This window comes from Heterodontus francisci, chromosome 25 (genome assembly GCF_036365525.1).
Source record: "Heterodontus francisci isolate sHetFra1 chromosome 25, sHetFra1.hap1, whole genome shotgun sequence".
NCBI lineage: Eukaryota > Metazoa > Chordata > Chondrichthyes > Heterodontiformes > Heterodontidae > Heterodontus > Heterodontus francisci.
This window is the reverse complement of record NC_090395.1, coordinates 74,794,845-74,811,464: the sequence shown is the minus strand read 5'-3', so window position 1 is coordinate 74,811,464 and position 16,620 is coordinate 74,794,845. Positions and strand designations below refer to the sequence as shown.

General features: G+C 45.1%; 1 protein-coding gene across 1 annotated transcript; it reads right to left on the bottom strand.

The window, feature by feature from the left end:
* Positions 1 to 12,298: 12,298 nt before the first annotated feature.
* On the bottom strand, positions 12,299 to 16,427 carry amigo1 (adhesion molecule with Ig-like domain 1). The gene has a single exon (XM_068057748.1). It carries the CDS (start codon positions 15,727 to 15,729, stop codon positions 14,209 to 14,211), a length of 1,521 nt encoding a protein of 506 aa, XP_067913849.1. The 5' UTR covers positions 15,730 to 16,427; the 3' UTR covers positions 12,299 to 14,208.
* Positions 16,428 to 16,620: the final 193 nt, after the last annotated feature.

The window sequence follows — 16,620 nt, the reverse complement described above, 5'->3', positions numbered from 1 at the left end:
GTTGTGGGACAGAGGTATGAGCAGGAACCCTGACTAACTCTACCCCCACCCCCCCCATCAAAGAGACTGAGAACACCTGAGCCTGATCATAACTCCTGGTGGGAGTCGAGCGGTTGGGATATCGGCAGATATGAGGCCGTCTGTTCCATGGCAGCAGGAGCCCCTGGAGTCTCCTAGCCAAACCCAGCAAGAAGCAGCAGCTCTCCAGCGAGCATGAACAGGGTTTTGGGTGGCAGGAGGTTGCTGCCCGAGACCTCGCCAGGAGGCCGCATAATGGTCCTCACCAGGCAGCTTTGTCCTTAATGACTCAATCCCCTTTCCCTGCCTCTGTACTTGCTTAAGATCTGTTACATCTCTAACCTTTTCAGTTCTGATGAAAGGTCATCCACCTGAAACATTAACTCTGTTTTTCTTGCCACAGATACTGTTCTGATCTGAGCATTTCCAGCATTTTCAGTTTGGTATCTGAGGAGTCACGAATGGGTCTGAAAACTGCAATCATCAGTGAACATCCCCACTTCTGACCTTATGGAGGGAAGGTCATTGATGAAGCAGCTGAAGATAGTGGGGCCTAGGACACTACCCTGAGGAACTCCTGTAGATGATTGACCTCCAGCAACCACAACCATCTTACTTTGCGCTAGGTATGACTCCAACCAGTGGAAAGTTTTCCCATTGACTCCAGTTTTGCTCGGGCTCCTTGAAGTCATACTCAGTCAAATGCTGCCTTGGTGTCAAGGGCTGTTACTCCCACCTCACCTTTGGAAGGTCTTTCTTTAAACTAAATAAAAATAGGAGCAAGGGTGGGAAATTAAGGACAACAATATGAGCAGAATGAAAAATTATTTTTTCTGAATTTTTACTGAGACATTTTTAAGTGTATATTTTAGTTTTATAGGATTAATGTTTAACTAATAAATTTAGTTCCAATGTTTGAGCAACATTATTACTCTAATAAAGAACTTGCATTTCTCTAGTGCCTTTCACGGCCTCAGAACGTCCCAAAGCGCTTTCCAGCCAATGAAGTATCTTTGAAGCGTAGTCACTGTTGTAATGTATACAGCAGCCAATCTGTGCAAAACCATCTCCCACAAACAGCAATGTGATATTGCCTAGATCACCTGTTTTTGTGATGTTGGTTGAGAGATAAATGTTGTCCAGGACAGCAGGGAGAACTCCACTGCTCTTCTTCAAAATAGTGCGCTAGGATTTACATCTAATTGAGAGGGCACCAGAGCCTCGGTTTACACCTCAACTGAAAGGCTGCACCTCTGGCATTGCAGCATTCCCTCAGTACTGCACTGGGAGTGTCGGCCTAGATTATAGGCTGAAGGCCAGATCTGAAAGTTGAGGCAGTGGCTGTGTGTTTGCTGAGCCTGGAAGCTACGCTGCTATTTTGCATGGCCCAGGTCCTTAATTGGCCTCGATCGGGACTTCTGCCCCTCTAAGGCAGGAACTCCCGCTTCCAAGAGCTGCTGGCCAGTCAGAGGCCGGGCAACTCTTCAGTCCCAGCAGCACCAGCGGGAGTGGTGGCCACTGCTGGGACTGCACCCAGCAAGAAGAGGAACGATGGACGTCGCCCTTCAAAGAGTTAAGTGGGGTCAGGCCTCACTGGGGACAATTGGCTAGGCCCTGGCAAGGTGGGTGGGGCGATGGCAGTAGTTTTAGCGGGGGCAGCCTCCTTAGGTGCTGAAGTGCCTGTCCGCCGGTGCTAAAATACCAGCGGCGGTGGGAGGAGGCCCTTAAGTGGCAATTAACTGGCCACTTAAGTGCCTCAATTGGCCTGGGGTGGGCTGTTTGCCACCTCTCCCGCTGCTGGTAAAATTGCAGTGGGGGTGGGTAGACAATGGGCAAGGCACCGCCCCCTCCCCCCCCCAGCCTGCTCCCGGAGGTGGGGGGGGTGGGGGGGGCGTTAAATTCCAGCCCAAGTCTCCAGAATGGGACTACGAACCCACAACCATCTGACTCCAGTGGTGAAAGTGCTGCCCACTGAGCCAGAACTGATATATACGGCTTTGGCATTATTTAAAAATACCATCTAATTGGCTAGTATTGGCCAGGTCAAGGGTATAGATGAATGTTTGGCCAGCCTAAGAGACCATTGTCAGGAACATTACACCAAGTTTATCAAGTGATAATTATCATGCGGATAATTTTTATTTTTCATTAATGTGACTAGTACATGGATGGCAAAATTCCCTCACACTGTCAGTGAAGAATTCATGCTGAATCCAATCACAAGGTAATGACTCAGGATAAGTATAATGAGAATATCTTTTATTAAAGATATCCTAACACATTAGGCTGAAGAGGAAACTCTTCTGCAAATCAGATCACCAATGTGCCTTTAATTTCAGGCTAACTGAAAACCATGATAATGGTGACAGATTAGCAACGAAATAAGGTCACAAAGATTACTAAAAAAGATCTTTTCAGCATATACATTTTATGAGTAACAGGAGAGATTGGAGAAGCTGTGATTGTTCCCCTTGGAGCATAGAGACGCTTAAGGGGAGAGTTAAGAAAGGTGTTCAAAATTCTGAAAGGTTTTGATGGAGTAGATCGGGAGAAACTGTTTCCATACGAGAAGGCCGATAACCAGAGGACACAGATTTAAGATAATTGGCAAAGGAACCAGGGGAGAGATGGGGAGGTTTGTTTACAGTTAGTTGTTGTGATCTGGAATTCACTGCCTGAAAGGATGGTGGAAGCAGATTCAATACTAACTTTAAAATGGGAATTGGAGAAATAACTGAAGGGGAAAAATTACAGGGCCATGGGGAAATGGGCAAGGGAGTGTAATTAATTAGATAGCTCTTTCAAAGAGCAGGCACAGATCCGATGGGCCAAATGGTCTCTTTCTGCGATCAAAAAAGTTTGTCCAATTTCAAGACATCAGCCCCACATTCCATCTGTCTCCCTCCGTCACGCAGTTCCTCATTCCGCCTTCTCCTTATATCACCCAATCCCTTCCCTCTCCACAAACAGGTTTCATTGACTTTTGAATCCATTTGAACTCACTGCTTCCAGTCTCTTTCCCTGCTAAAAACGCTTCGGCTGAGAAAATTCCCCAAGCATCTTTCTTACTCCTAACCTCCTCACTCCAATATTCTCCAGGACATTGCTGCAAACGATTCTGGGAGAAACATCATAGAGGCATTACAGGGTCAGTTTATTCATTTTCTTTGAATACTTTTGTTCATAATGTTTAAAAATATTGGCATTGAGGAGAAAAAGGCTCTTTGTCTGACAGTCAAAGATCATCCAACCCAATGACAAAGAGTGCTTTCCCTTTCCAGTTGGTAACTGTGAGGATGGACTTGTCAGTGACCAATGGCAATTGGGTGGGGGCGGGGCATGGCATCTGGCAGTCATGTGATGAAACCTCCAGGAATATGTTCAGCCAGAGTTGGCAACCCTATCGGAAATGTTTATGTTGATCTGCTTTTCGGACCTTCAACCTGATCCCATCCTGTTCAGTCTGATTTTAGACTTGGGAAAATCTGACAATCCCAGTCCTGCCAAGCATCCACTTTCTGGAATTTTCTCTAAAATGGTGTCATGGATTTAACACTAACTCCCCTCCAAAAATATATATACACATTTTCTTTTTCCTACCCATGAAGGAATTCAGGTCAACTGAAGAAAGGAAAGCTTCAAATGGTGAGATAAAAATAATGATGAAGACAAGGACATTAAATCCAAATCTCCCAAGTAAAGTTGCCAATTATAGCTTGATGTATTCTTGGAGGTTTCATCACATGACTTGCTGCTGCCAACTGCCCCACCCCCACACTCCTGCCATTGGTCACTTGACAAGTCCATCCTCATGGTACCCCACTTTCCCACAGCCAATCAGAAAGTGAATAGACTCTTCATTACCTGATTGAATGATCTTTGCCTGCCACTCATATAGTCCTTTTTCTCCCATCGCCAATATTTTTATAATAAAAACAACTTATAACTGATATAACTAGTAAACAAATGCTTTCAAAGAATTTAAAAAACAATCTTTAAGACGTCTTTGATTTGTCTCCTGGGTTTTGCAAGCAGCAATGTCCTTGTGATTATTCTTCAATTCCAGGATAATTCTGGGCCTAGGCCCAGGTGAAGCAGTAAATTCAGGTGGAATATCACCTGCTGCATGATTAATGGATAGGTTTTACTCCCACACAGAAACACATGAATTAAGCAGTGAGATGTTAAAATAGAAATGAGTGTCCATTATGAAACTGCTTGCACCGAAAAGCAGTATCAGTTTTCTAAGTGTCATGACTGAAAAGTAAGTTATTAAATGGTTGGTTCATTTGACACAGGAATGACAGCAGCACTAGATACTGCCTCCATGATAGATGCCTCCAAATAACAGACATCACATGAGGCTTTTGTGAGGCCTTGTTTACAAGCTTCCAGTAAAAGCCTGGTGTAGGCCTCTGTTGCCAAGGATATGAAGATTCCATACAAATAGGCTTGCCAACCCTTCAGGATTGCTGTGGTGTCTCCTAGGGATTGAGGATTAATCTTCAGGACACTGCTGTTTACTAGTTATATCAACAAAACCCAGGAGAAAAGCATGGAGAACATTAAACAACAATCGTGTGAGTTTTTTTTTTCATTTTCTTTGAACATTTATTAGTTATAGAAATATTGGGGACTATTAAAAAAAAAGCTATTTGATTGACAAGTCAAGAACCATCCAATCAGGTAAGGAAGAGACTATTCTCCTTCTGATTGGCCGTGGAAAGGCAGGACACGGCGTGGATAGAGGTAGGTGCTTGAGTGATGAAAATTCCAGGAATATGTCCAACCTGAGTTGGCAATCCTACATACAATTGGAGCAGGGTCCAATGTAGTGATCTTGTGTTCACCAATGACTTACAGGATATGGAGGCCTGTACTGATTAAAGTGAGAATAATCATCGATATCATCCTGGAAAATGGAAATCTACTGCAGAGAATTCTCTAGTGGAACTCTCCGAGAGTCAGGTGATTAAAAAGGGTATTTCTTGATGGTTGTATGCTGCTCTTGGGCACTCATTCAGTCATTCTCATTCCAAATACAATATATTGGGCAGGAAGTTGCAGTGTGGGTTTTCCCCATCTTTAAACCCCCAGTTCTTATATTTGGGTTATTAATAGAAGGTACTGGAGGGCAGTGCTTGGTCTCAATGGGTGTTTTGGATTCTATTTCCAGCTCCCCTTTTTTCTATTATTTTATTGCTTAGTTAAGAGCTCACATCCTTACCCTGTCCGGGAGGGATAGTTGATCTCTAACTACCCATTACACTGGGGGTATAGGAACACTGCCTGTTGATCCAAACTGGGAGTGGGGCGGGGGGGAGTTATGAGGGAAGGGTAATGTGAAAGCTGTTTCTCTCAGGCACTACGTGTTACTGGATCATTTTGAGTCCTGGAACTTCCTCCAATCCGCTCCTGCTGCACTGCTGTAACGTGGCCAGAAGTGCAACACAAATCCCTGTTTACACGGCCATCGCTTCTGGCAAAGTTAAAACCGAGGAACAGGAGCGGGGAGAGCCGGCGCAGGACTTTGCCGCTTCACCAACACTGACGGGAATTTGAATTTTTATTTAAGGTGAGCCTCTGAATGACTGCTGGCAAATGTAGGACATGCCTACGTCTCTCTTAAAGAAGGCACAACCCTGATATTAATGTGGTGTTGGCCGTGGCTCACACCCTTGTCTGAGTCAAAAGGTTGTGGGTTTAAGACCCAGAGACCTGAGGAAAAAAATAATTCAGGCTAACGCTCTCAGTGCAGTGCTGAGGGAGTGCTGCAATGTCAGAGGCGCTGTCTGTTGGATGAGACACTAAATTGAGGCCCTGTCTGCCCTCTCAGGTGGATATAAAAGATCCCAAGGCACTGTTTGAAGACGAGCATGGGAGTTCTCCCCAGTGTTCTGACCTATATTTATCCCTCCATCACTAAAACAGATTGTCTGGTCATTACTACCTTACTGTTTATGGGATCATGCTGTGCGCAAATTGCCACATTTCCTACATTATAAGAGTCACTATACTTCAAAAAGTACTTCATTAGCTATGGAGTCATAGAGTCATTTACGGCACAGAAGGAGGCCATTCAACCCCTCAAGTCCATGCTAGCTCTCCACGGAGCTATGCAGTCAGTCCCACTCCCTGCTCGATCCCTGTAGCCCTGCAAGTCTATTTCTCTCACGTGGCCATCCAACTTCCTCTTGAAGTTACTGATCGTCTCCGCTTCCACCGTGGGCAGTGAGTTCCAGGTCATTACCACCCACTGTGTAAAAAAAGTGCTTCCTCTTATTCCCCCTGCATCTTTTGCCCAAAACTTTCACTCTGTGTCTCCTAGTCTCCTGAGGGGAAGTTTATAAGATCCTGAACGGTCTTGATCAGGTGAATGTGGAGAGGATATTTCCTCTTGTGAATGAGTCCAGAACTAGGGGGCACTGTTTTAAAATTAGGGGTCGCCCTTTTAGGACAGAGATGAGGAGAAACTTTTTCTCTCAGAAGGTTGTGTGACTTTGGAACTCTCCACCTCAGAAGGTGGTGGAGGCGGGGTCATTGAATATTTTTAAGACGGAGGTAGATAGATTGTTAGGCAAGGGAATCAAACGTTATTGGGGATGGGTGGGAGTATGGAATTTGAAACACAAACAGATCAGCCATGATCTTATTGAATGGCGGAGCAGGCTAGAGGGGCCGAATGGTCTACTTCTGCTCCTAATTCATATGTTCGTATGTAATCCTTGTACAATTTGTTAATGGGAACAGCTTTTCCTTGTCTAACTTATCTAAACCTGTCATAATTTTGTACACTTCTATTAAATCTCCCCTCAATCTCCTTTGTTCTAAGAAGAAACACAAATTTTCCAACCTACTCTTGTAACTAAAGTCCTCCATCCCTGGAACCATTCTGGTAATTCTCCTCTGCACTCTTTCAAGGACCCTCACATCCTTCCTAAAGTGTGGTGACCAGAACTGGACACAATACTCTAGTTGGGGCCTAAACAGAGCTTTATAAAGGTTCAGCATAATTTCCCTGCGTTTGTACTCAATACCTCTATTTATGAAGTCCAAGATCCCATATGCTTTACTAACCACTCTCTCAGTATGTCCTGTCACCTTCAAAGATCGATGCAGGTGCACCCCCAGGTCCCTCTGTTCCCGCACACTCTTTAGAACTGTGCCATTAAGTATATATTGCCCCTCCCTATTGTGCTAAAATGCATCACCTCACACTTGTCAGTATTAAATTCAGTCTGCCCATTCTGCTCGCCTGTCTGTGTCCTGTTGCAGGCTATGAAATTCTTTGGGGCATCCTGTAGAAATTCAGGTCCTTTCTGCTGTTATGTGTCATCTGAATGCTGAGAACTAATAGTCCCAGCAGTCAGTTCTCAGCCTTGTTGTTCGTTAAAATCAAATGGCAGGGCCCCTCAGGAAAGATCCTCATAAAGAAAATTACAAAATGAAACTCTGTGTGTCGGACAATCGGGGATAGTACCTGCTACCAGATTTAATATCAGACCAGGTTGTCAAATAACATGTAAAGTCACTAAAACAATAGACAAATACAATAATATTCCAGCCTTGAAATGGACTTGGGGCCCCACAGCGTCGTGTGAGAACAAGTCGGTGTGTTCCCTTGTAACAGTGTTTTTCAGTGTGGACTCTGCTTCAGTTTGTAACACACAAAATAAGGGACTTGGAGTTGGAGAGAACAGACTTTACAGCAATGTGTTGCTTCACTCATATTTAATGAGCTGCCATTTGCAGTGTTGGATTTTGACCGCTGCTCTGATTATGGGCAGAATAGAAACAGGAACAGAAATATGTGAATGATAACAAGACCTAGAAAATACAGGAATAAAGCTTTCCTGTGGGGCATACTTAAAGTGCACATGATAAATCCAACCGAGAATTCAGGAAAAACCTCTTTACCCAGGTGTGGAACTCCCTACTACCTGGAGTGGTTGAGATGAATAGCCTAGATACATTAAATGGGAAGCTAGATAAACAAATGAGGAAGACAGGAATAGAAGGATATCCTGATAGGGTGAGATGAAATATTGCAATAGAATTTATATCATAGAAACAGGCCATTCGGCCCAACTGAACTAAGCTGGTGTGAATGCTCCACCAGAGTCTTCTCCCTTCCTACTTCATTTCATCTCATCAGCATAACTTTCCATTCCTTTCGCATAGTTCAGCATTAACACTGGCACAGAACAGCTGGGCTGAATGGCCTTAGCTTTACTCCTATCTTCAACCTGTGTGACTCTTCTTTCATTATCAGCTGCAGTTATCATCAGATGTCAGCTGAAGATTTGAGCTGCTTCAGCCAGGAAGAATTTCCTCAGACACAAGACTGAGTAAAGCGTTGTGTTGAACTCTCAGCACCCAAAGTGAGTCTGCTTCAAACTAACTCAGGTGTCTATATCTGTCTGTGTGTGTGGTTCTGTTTCTGTGTGTGCTTTTCTTCATGTGTTACTTTGTATGTATCTGTGTTTTGTGTGCATGTGTTTCTGTGCATTTCTTTGTGTGTATCTGTGTATCTTTGTGTGTTTCTTTGTATATATCTATGTTGCTGTGTAGGTGTTTGTCTGAGTTTCTGTGTGTGTGTTTGTGTCTGAGTTTCTGTGTGTTTGTGTCTGTGTTTCTGTGTGCGTGTCTGAGTTTCTGTGTGTGTGTCTGTGTCTGTGTGTGTCTGTGTTTGTGTTTCCGTGTGTGTGTCTGTGTTTCCGTGTGTGTGTCTGTGTTTCTGTGTGTGTGTTTGTTTCTGTGTGTGTGTCTGTGTGTGTGTCTGAGTTTCTGTGTGTGTGTCTGAGTTTCTGTGTGCGTGTCTGAGTTTCTGTGTGTGTGTCTGAGTTTCTGTGTGTGTGTCTGTGTGTGTGTGTCTGAGTTTCTGTGTGTGTGTCTGAGTTTCTGTGTGTGTGTCTGTGTGTGCGTGTCTGAGTTTCTGTGTGTGTGTCTGAGTTTCTGTGTGTGTGTCTGAGTTTCTGTGTGTGTGTCTGTGTGTGTGTGTCTGAGTTTCTGTGTGTGTGTCTGAGTTTCTGTGTGTGTGTCTGAGTTTCTGTGTGTGTGTCTGAGTTTCTGTGTGCGTGTCTGAGTTTCTGTGTGTGTGTCTCTGTGTGCGTGTCTGAGTTTCTGTGTGTGTGTCTGTGTGTGTGTGTCTGAGTTTCTGTGTGTGTGTCTGTATTTCAGTGTGTGTGTCTGTGTTTGTTTCTGTGTCTGAGTTTGTGTGTGTGTGTCTGTATTTCAGTGTGTGTGTCTGTGTCTGTGTTTCTGTGTCTGTGTGTGTGTGTTTCTGTGTCTGTGTTTCTGTGTGTGTGTGTGTTTCTGTGTGTGAGATGTGCGGTGGGAGTCCAGCCCAAGAGAATTTCAATGAAGCATTTTTCTTCCATTCCACGTGCCTTTAATTCCGTTATACATACAAATCTGCAGGTGAAATAATTTATCAGCACTGGAACAGCCAGGAATCCACAAATTAACAACACATCAACTTACAAATTAAAAACATTGCCATTTAGAAAATAAAAACCCTTGAGAACAGTGTTGATGGTTCAGTGAGGATAACCTGTGATCGGATTGAGTTCCCCTCAGCCCAAAAAGCAGAAACAATATTCAACAAAAACGCCTGCTCATTAAACCTCGACACCTTCCGGAAAGTGTTCAGTGGCAAAAAGAAATGGGCTTGGCTGTGATGCCCTCTGTCGTCAAATAGCTGAACGGCACCAGAGGGCATCCATTACCTGTGGGACTCTACCTCGTCCAGAGAAAGGGAGAGAGAGAATAAACATATTGGAGGACATGCTGAGAGTTAGAGAGAACTATAGTGTAGGTTCAGCGCACACAGGAAGGAGGAATTTATAGTCACCCATTAAGATCAATTCTTACTAAAATCACCAATACGTTGTACACAAGAGTGACATTCGGTGGGACATAGATCACAGATGCAATGAGCGGTCTCCTACGCGCTGCTTACAAGTCACTAGACAAAAGCCAGAAAGACAAACAATGTTTTCGGTGCCTGACACATTCAACAACACTCAAGACAGAACAGTATTTGACATTAATATTTTAAACATCTTTGAATTTACAAGCAGGCACAGTGATGGGTTTGATTGCTAAGTAAGCTTAGAGCGGCCCGGGGTTTATGGACCCCAGTTATACCACCAATCCTGCATCATTCGCTGGCTGGCGAAGGTGCAGAGCTTTGCACAGTGTGCTTACACATGAGCAGAACTCCATTGATTACTATCCAAGTATCAAGAGAGCTGGCTGTTTGGTGATATGGATCATGTTTAATGTTCCTGGTTGGTCCATTTGTGATTTATCACCTGCTGCAGTTATACTGCAGCCAGTGAGAGGCTGAAGGCGAGTGAGGCAATCCTCTTCAGTGCTTACCACACTTAGGCTGAGACCCACAATCCTGGGCCGAGGGAATGCTGAAGTGGCAGAGGTGCCATCTTTCAGACGAGGTGTTAAACCAAGGTCTTGTTTGCTGTTTCAGGTGGACATAAAAGATCCCATGGCATTATTTCAAAGACGAGCAGGGAGTTCTCCCCAGTATCCTGGGCCACTTTTTATCCCTAAACTACATCACGAAATACAGACTTTCTGATCATTTATCACATTGCTGTTTGTGGGAGCTTGCTGTGTCTAATTTGGCTGCTGCGTTTCCTGCATTACAACATTATCTTTCCATTCTACAGTTATTATGTGACCTACTGCACGTTTTGTATTTGCTTGGTCTGCAAAACCATAACAAAATAATGTTTCCATTTTTTCATACAAAATATAAACAGTACAGTGAACAACCAGATCTCTTACTCATAGACCACAGAAACTCTCCTGTAGCCAGAGAGTAACATAATTTTCATTGAGCATCTCTTCAGCACCCCAGAGGACTGTGCTCGAAGCCTCTATCCACTGCGCCTCACTAACCCCTCTCAGTACACACAGAGTTCCCTACAACACCTGATTAATAACTCGCACTGACTTCCATCGGCAGGAATGGACTAAGCAACACCCATAAAAGGAGCCTCGGTATATTATGTGCCTCTACCTCATGTAGATCAGTTTGAGATAGGAACATGGGAAGAGGACGAGGCCATTCAGCCCCTCGAGCCTGTTCTGCCATTCAATGAGATCATGGTGATCTGTGACCTAACTCCATATACCCGCTTTTGCCTCATCTCCCTTAATATTTTTGGCTAACAAAAATCTATCTCAGATTTAAATTAACAATTAATTGACATCAGTTGCCATGTGCAGAAGAGAGTTCCAAACTTCTACCACCCTTTGTGTGTACAGGTGTTTCCTAATTTCACTCCTGAAAGTTCTGCCTCTAATTTTTTAGACTACGCTCCAGTCCGAGACTCCCCAACTGGCGGAAATAGATTATTTCTATCTACCCTATCTGTTCCCCTATCTTGAAAAACCTTGATCAAATCACCCCTTAATCTTCTAAATTCCAGGGAATACAACCCTAATGTGTAATCTCTCCTTGTAATTTAACCCTTGGAGTCCAGGCATCATTCTGGTAAATCTGTATAAAGATGTGTCTGCCACACATGCCAAGTGTCAGGAACCTCCTGTACACACACCTTCATCCCCACAAATGTCCCAGGAACCAACGCATACTTTCCCGCCAGCCATTTGTTTCTCTGTCTCTCACGAACAATCAGCACGTTACCACCTCACAGCAAACCAGGGACATCACATAAAATAGCCAAGCACATGAAACAGAACCACAGAAAACTGGGTACAGATGACAAGACATGAGCAACATTCTCTACATGTGATTGTCTAAATCTCTTGGACCTGTAGTTGCCCTGACGCAGAATACCTGAAATTACAAACATGAAGACATAAATTATTATATTAAGTAAATATTGCATCTTCCAGCAGCTGCGTGCAGTTCTTTTGGGCCTCCTTATCTCGAGAGACAATGGATACGCGCCTGGAGGTGGTCAGTGGTTTGTGAAGCAGCGCCTGGAGTGGCTATAAAGGCCAATTCTGGAGTGACAGGCTCTTCCACAGGTGCTGCAGAGAAATTTGTTTGTTGGGGCTGTTGCACAGTTGGCTCTCCCCTTGCGCCTCTGTCTTTTTTCCTGCCAACTACTAAGTCTCTTCGACTCGCCACAATTTAGCCCTGTCTTTATGGCTGCCCGCCAGCTCTGGCGAATGCTGGCAACTGACTCCCACGACTTGTGATCAATGTCACACGATTTCATGTCGCGTTTGCAGACGTCTTTATAACGGAGACATGGACGGCCGGTGGGTCTGATACCAGTGGCGAGCTCGCTGTACAATGTGTCTTTGGGGATCCTGCCATCTTCCATGCGGCTCACATGTACTGCGTGCAGTACAGCCAGGTATAAACCTACATGCAGTGCCGCTTTTTAAGTTCTGACTAATTAGGTTTTAGTTATATACATTTTTGTTTTGAAAGGTTCTTAACAATTCTGCGACTTGTACTCTGGATTTAAATTATTCATGGGAACTTTTGGTTAATGCAGCTTTCATTCAGCAGGATTATTCCCACCTCCCACTCTGGGAACTGGATGAAGCAGTCATTAGGAGAGACACTCGACACTCTGCTTCTCTGCATGCTGCAGAGAGTGTTCAATGATTCATGTACTGCAGTGTTTACAGTGGACAGTTAGAGTAACACAGTGTAAACGGTGAGACACACAGCGATGCAGGGACAAGGGATATTTGACATTAACTAATGTTAAGACCAGAGATCCATATCCTTCCTACAATACAACAGTGAGTACACTTCACAAAAGTGTACACTTCATTGGCTGTGAAGTACTTTTGGGCATCCTAAGATTGTAAAAGGCGTGATATAAATAAAAGTTCTTTCTCTTTTTCTATATAAGATGGCTGTCCTCTCTCAGTTACTGGCTCCAGTGAGTCTCAGGAACTTATTATATTCATCTCCACTGTTCTCTTTCCTCTATTCCAGTCCTAAGGCTGTTAACTCTCACTGGGCTGCCATTCTAAAAGTGCTGGCTAATATTACTCTCCAGTACCTTACCTTACTTTTTATACCATGAGTGAATTAGAGCAAGCTAGTCATGATGGAACCTAATTTGGTCCAGGTCAGATCAGCTGACAGCGAGCAGGGGCCCTGACTGATTGTTACCCGCATGCCAGCCCTGGGGGTGTTAAAGTCAGTATCATGATTCATAACCCTAAACGAACTGCACACACATGAAGTGAGACAACAGTAGTGATACAACAGACAGGTGCAGCTGAACATTACCAGATGTACATGAATTGCTCCCTTTTTACCCCAGTATGTCCTGGATATTGTTTTTGAATTGCGTCACTTTGAAATCTTTTTTTTCACATTCATTTCTCCTCGCTGTGTGTGTAGAGAGCAACATTTTGAGGCAGGGTGAATCAGTGGAGACAGAATGGTGACTACATGGTGCGAAGATCTGGTCTGGCCTTCAGCGTTTTAAGACAACCGCTTGTGCAGTGATCATTGGCCAAGCAACACAGGGAGTCAAAACACAGGCTGGCTCTTCCCAGACACTCCCTGAGTCCAGGAATCACTGCTGGTGAGCCCAGCAGGTCAGTCTTTAACATATTCACTGGCCATTGGGTTTAGGAGATTCCTCTGAGGCCTCTTCTTTTACTGGAAACCTTTGCTGGTAAAATCTGGTCGATGATTGCACCAGCAGAAATTTCCAGGCTTCCATTTCATTCTTTCCCTCACCCTTCCCACAGAGGTGCAGCATGCTAATGTGAGTTGCAGGCGTTTGTTCTGATCCTGCCACTAGCATTTTCAGAATCCGGAGGTCTCACGTGGAAGCCCGAGCACTATTAGCGATCCCCAGCCACTCGATTCAGGCCCAGTCACTGCTGGAGCAAGTAGGTTGGACACAGTTGCATTTTGGAAAGCTGCAAAATCTACATGGTTGGTCAGCTGGGAGTGTGAATTCATTTAAGAAAATAAATAAATATTATGGAATATTGCCGACAGTTAAGATCTCACCCTGACCCGTACAGTTTGCTTTCTCATGTTGTACCTGATCAATGTTTCTGTGAATTGTTTTTGCCGAATCGAGAGATACAAAGGTAGCCCACAGGCTGCTGATTATTCCCACGCTCGGATACCTGGCACTGGCAGCCATTGCCCTGCAGTCTGCCAGCAGCCTGTGCACATTACGCACATCATGGCTAAAGTCTGCCGCATTAAACGACAATAGGAGAGTCCGAGGATACAGATTCAACAGAGCCGCAGTCAGATTTCTTTCTGGGCACCGTTAAGAGTCTCTTGTCCTCGAATTCCTCCACAGCATTAGGTTTGAGTTTCCCGTTCTGCCCTTGCGTGTCCTTGGCTGGCTCTATGAATGCTACGCGCCGATCCATGGCAGCTTTCTCCCCGGAGATGTCATGGTTGGAGGTGGCACTCAGTATGGATGAGTGAATGCTCTCCTCCTGATGACTCCTCTGCTTCTCGGCTTTGTTCCTGCACTGGCAGCGACACGGCGTGAGGTACAAGTAGATGAGAACCAAAACCACACTGGCAACGCACCCAACCAGCGTGGTGTAGGCTGTGTTCAGTGACTCGTGTGTAGGACTCACCGTGGAGTTGTGCACCTTCAGTTGCACAGATATCGTCTCGTTGAATTGGCTGCTGCTGGCTAGGCAAGTGTAAGTCCCTGAATCTTCAAGTCTCAGATTGCTGATCCTCAGACTGCCATTGGGAAGTACCTTGAGACTTTGGTTGTTGTGCCCTGCCTGTATGGTCTCGTTGTCTGGGGTCACCCACACTTTTGTCATGTTCCTCAATCTGGTGTCGCAGTGAAATGTCAAGGTCCCCTCCAAAAAGGCCTCCACCTCTGAATCAATGATGGTGCTGCAGTTCATGTAGTCTCCTTGCAGCTCAAAGAGCTTGATGGACACCTTGTGGTTTAAGGGAAGGACACATTTAAACTCATTCCTGAAGTCCACTGCAGAGCTGAACTGTCGAGCATGCCACTGGGTGACCATGAGGTAAAGGTTACACTGGCATATCAGTGGGTTGTTGTGTATGTACAGGCCGTTTTTGAGGTACGCGGGGAGATTGGTGAGCTCCTGTACAGGCAAAGTCTTTATCTTGTTACTGGACACATCCAAAAGTTCCAGTCCAGATAGCCTGGTATTTTCCTTCACTAACTCCTGGGGGAAGCGAGTGATTAGATTCTGACTCAAGTACAACTTCTGCAGCCTGTTCAAACCTTCAAAGGCAGTTCTGTCAATCTGAGAGATCTGGTTGTTGTACAGCAGCAAAACCTCCAATTCTTCCAGCCCATGGAAGTGTAACTCTGCCAAGGTTTTGAGTTTGTTGGAGGACAGGTCAAGGTATTTCAAGTGTGGCACCTCTGTGAAGGCTTCCTCGGATGTGAAGAACAAGCCATTGTGGCTGAGGAGCAGTGTGTGGAGTCTCAACAGGGGAACTGTGGTCCACTCAGCACGCAAGCGGCTCACACTGTTGTAGCTGAGGTCCAGGACAGCTGTATATTCCGGGAGGGAGTTAGGGACATTAAGCAGTTCCCTTTTAGAGCAGCTGACTATATTACTGGCACAGATGCAATCAGAATGGCAATTCAGAGCAGACACACTCACAGGACAGTGGTTACACAGAGTCAGAAGAAGAAAAACAGACAGGTAGGAAATTCCCCTCTGGTATCCTCTAGTAAGGTAGAACTTCAAGAGGCAGCTTAACCACATTGTTAGGCTTTAGGAACTTGTCATTGAGCGTACCAGAGTAGACCAGGATTCACACCACACAAGGGAGAGAGGTTGGCTGCTGAGAAGCATTTCTGGCACCGGGAGCTTGTATCTGAAGCCATAAATAATTGAACATAGTGCAGACAGCAAGTAGGACCTGGCATCGTGCCTCAGCCCTGCATTTACCAATAAAAGTCACTGTTGCGTTTTCAACCATGCCTCGTATTTAACTCATTGCAGCTGTTTCTTGGAAGTTTCACTTACTGATCACAAAAATAAATCTCCTGGTTTAGCAGGGGTCCATTGGACTGTTCCTTCTGCAGGGGTTCCTCTGCCTGATCAGCGCTCCAGGTTAATCACCTTCCCTCCAGGTCCTCCTTAATTGCGGATCAACATTCAATGCAACAGCGGCGGCAACGACAACCCCTGAAACATCTGAAAGCGTGATCACCGACTCAAAAAGCCCAGAAAGACGGGAAAGGATGGACGAGTCTGCAGTGTGATTGAGGACCTGATTGCATCTAACGGGAGGCGGCAGCAAATCGCAAGCAGCAGACTTCTGGGGATGGGAAAGGAGAGACAAAAAGAGCAGTAACTCAAGCTGCAGGAGTGGAGAGAGCAGAGAGCCAACAGAGGTTGCACAGGACGATCCCAGGTTGAGAATGCAGAGCTCCTCTCTCCCAGCTTTGTCATTCAGCTCTCTGCGCACTCGGCTTGTTGCAAGTGACAAGACTGTTTATTTCTCTGCTCTTTGCTCTTTCCCTATTGGAGGAGAGGAGCATCCATCCACAACTCTTTGCCAGCCCCATCACCCCATTGGTCAAAGCACTGAAGCCAACCATCCAATGAGTAGTGTCTAAGGTTAACCCTTTGGGTGAGGGTTTTATTAGT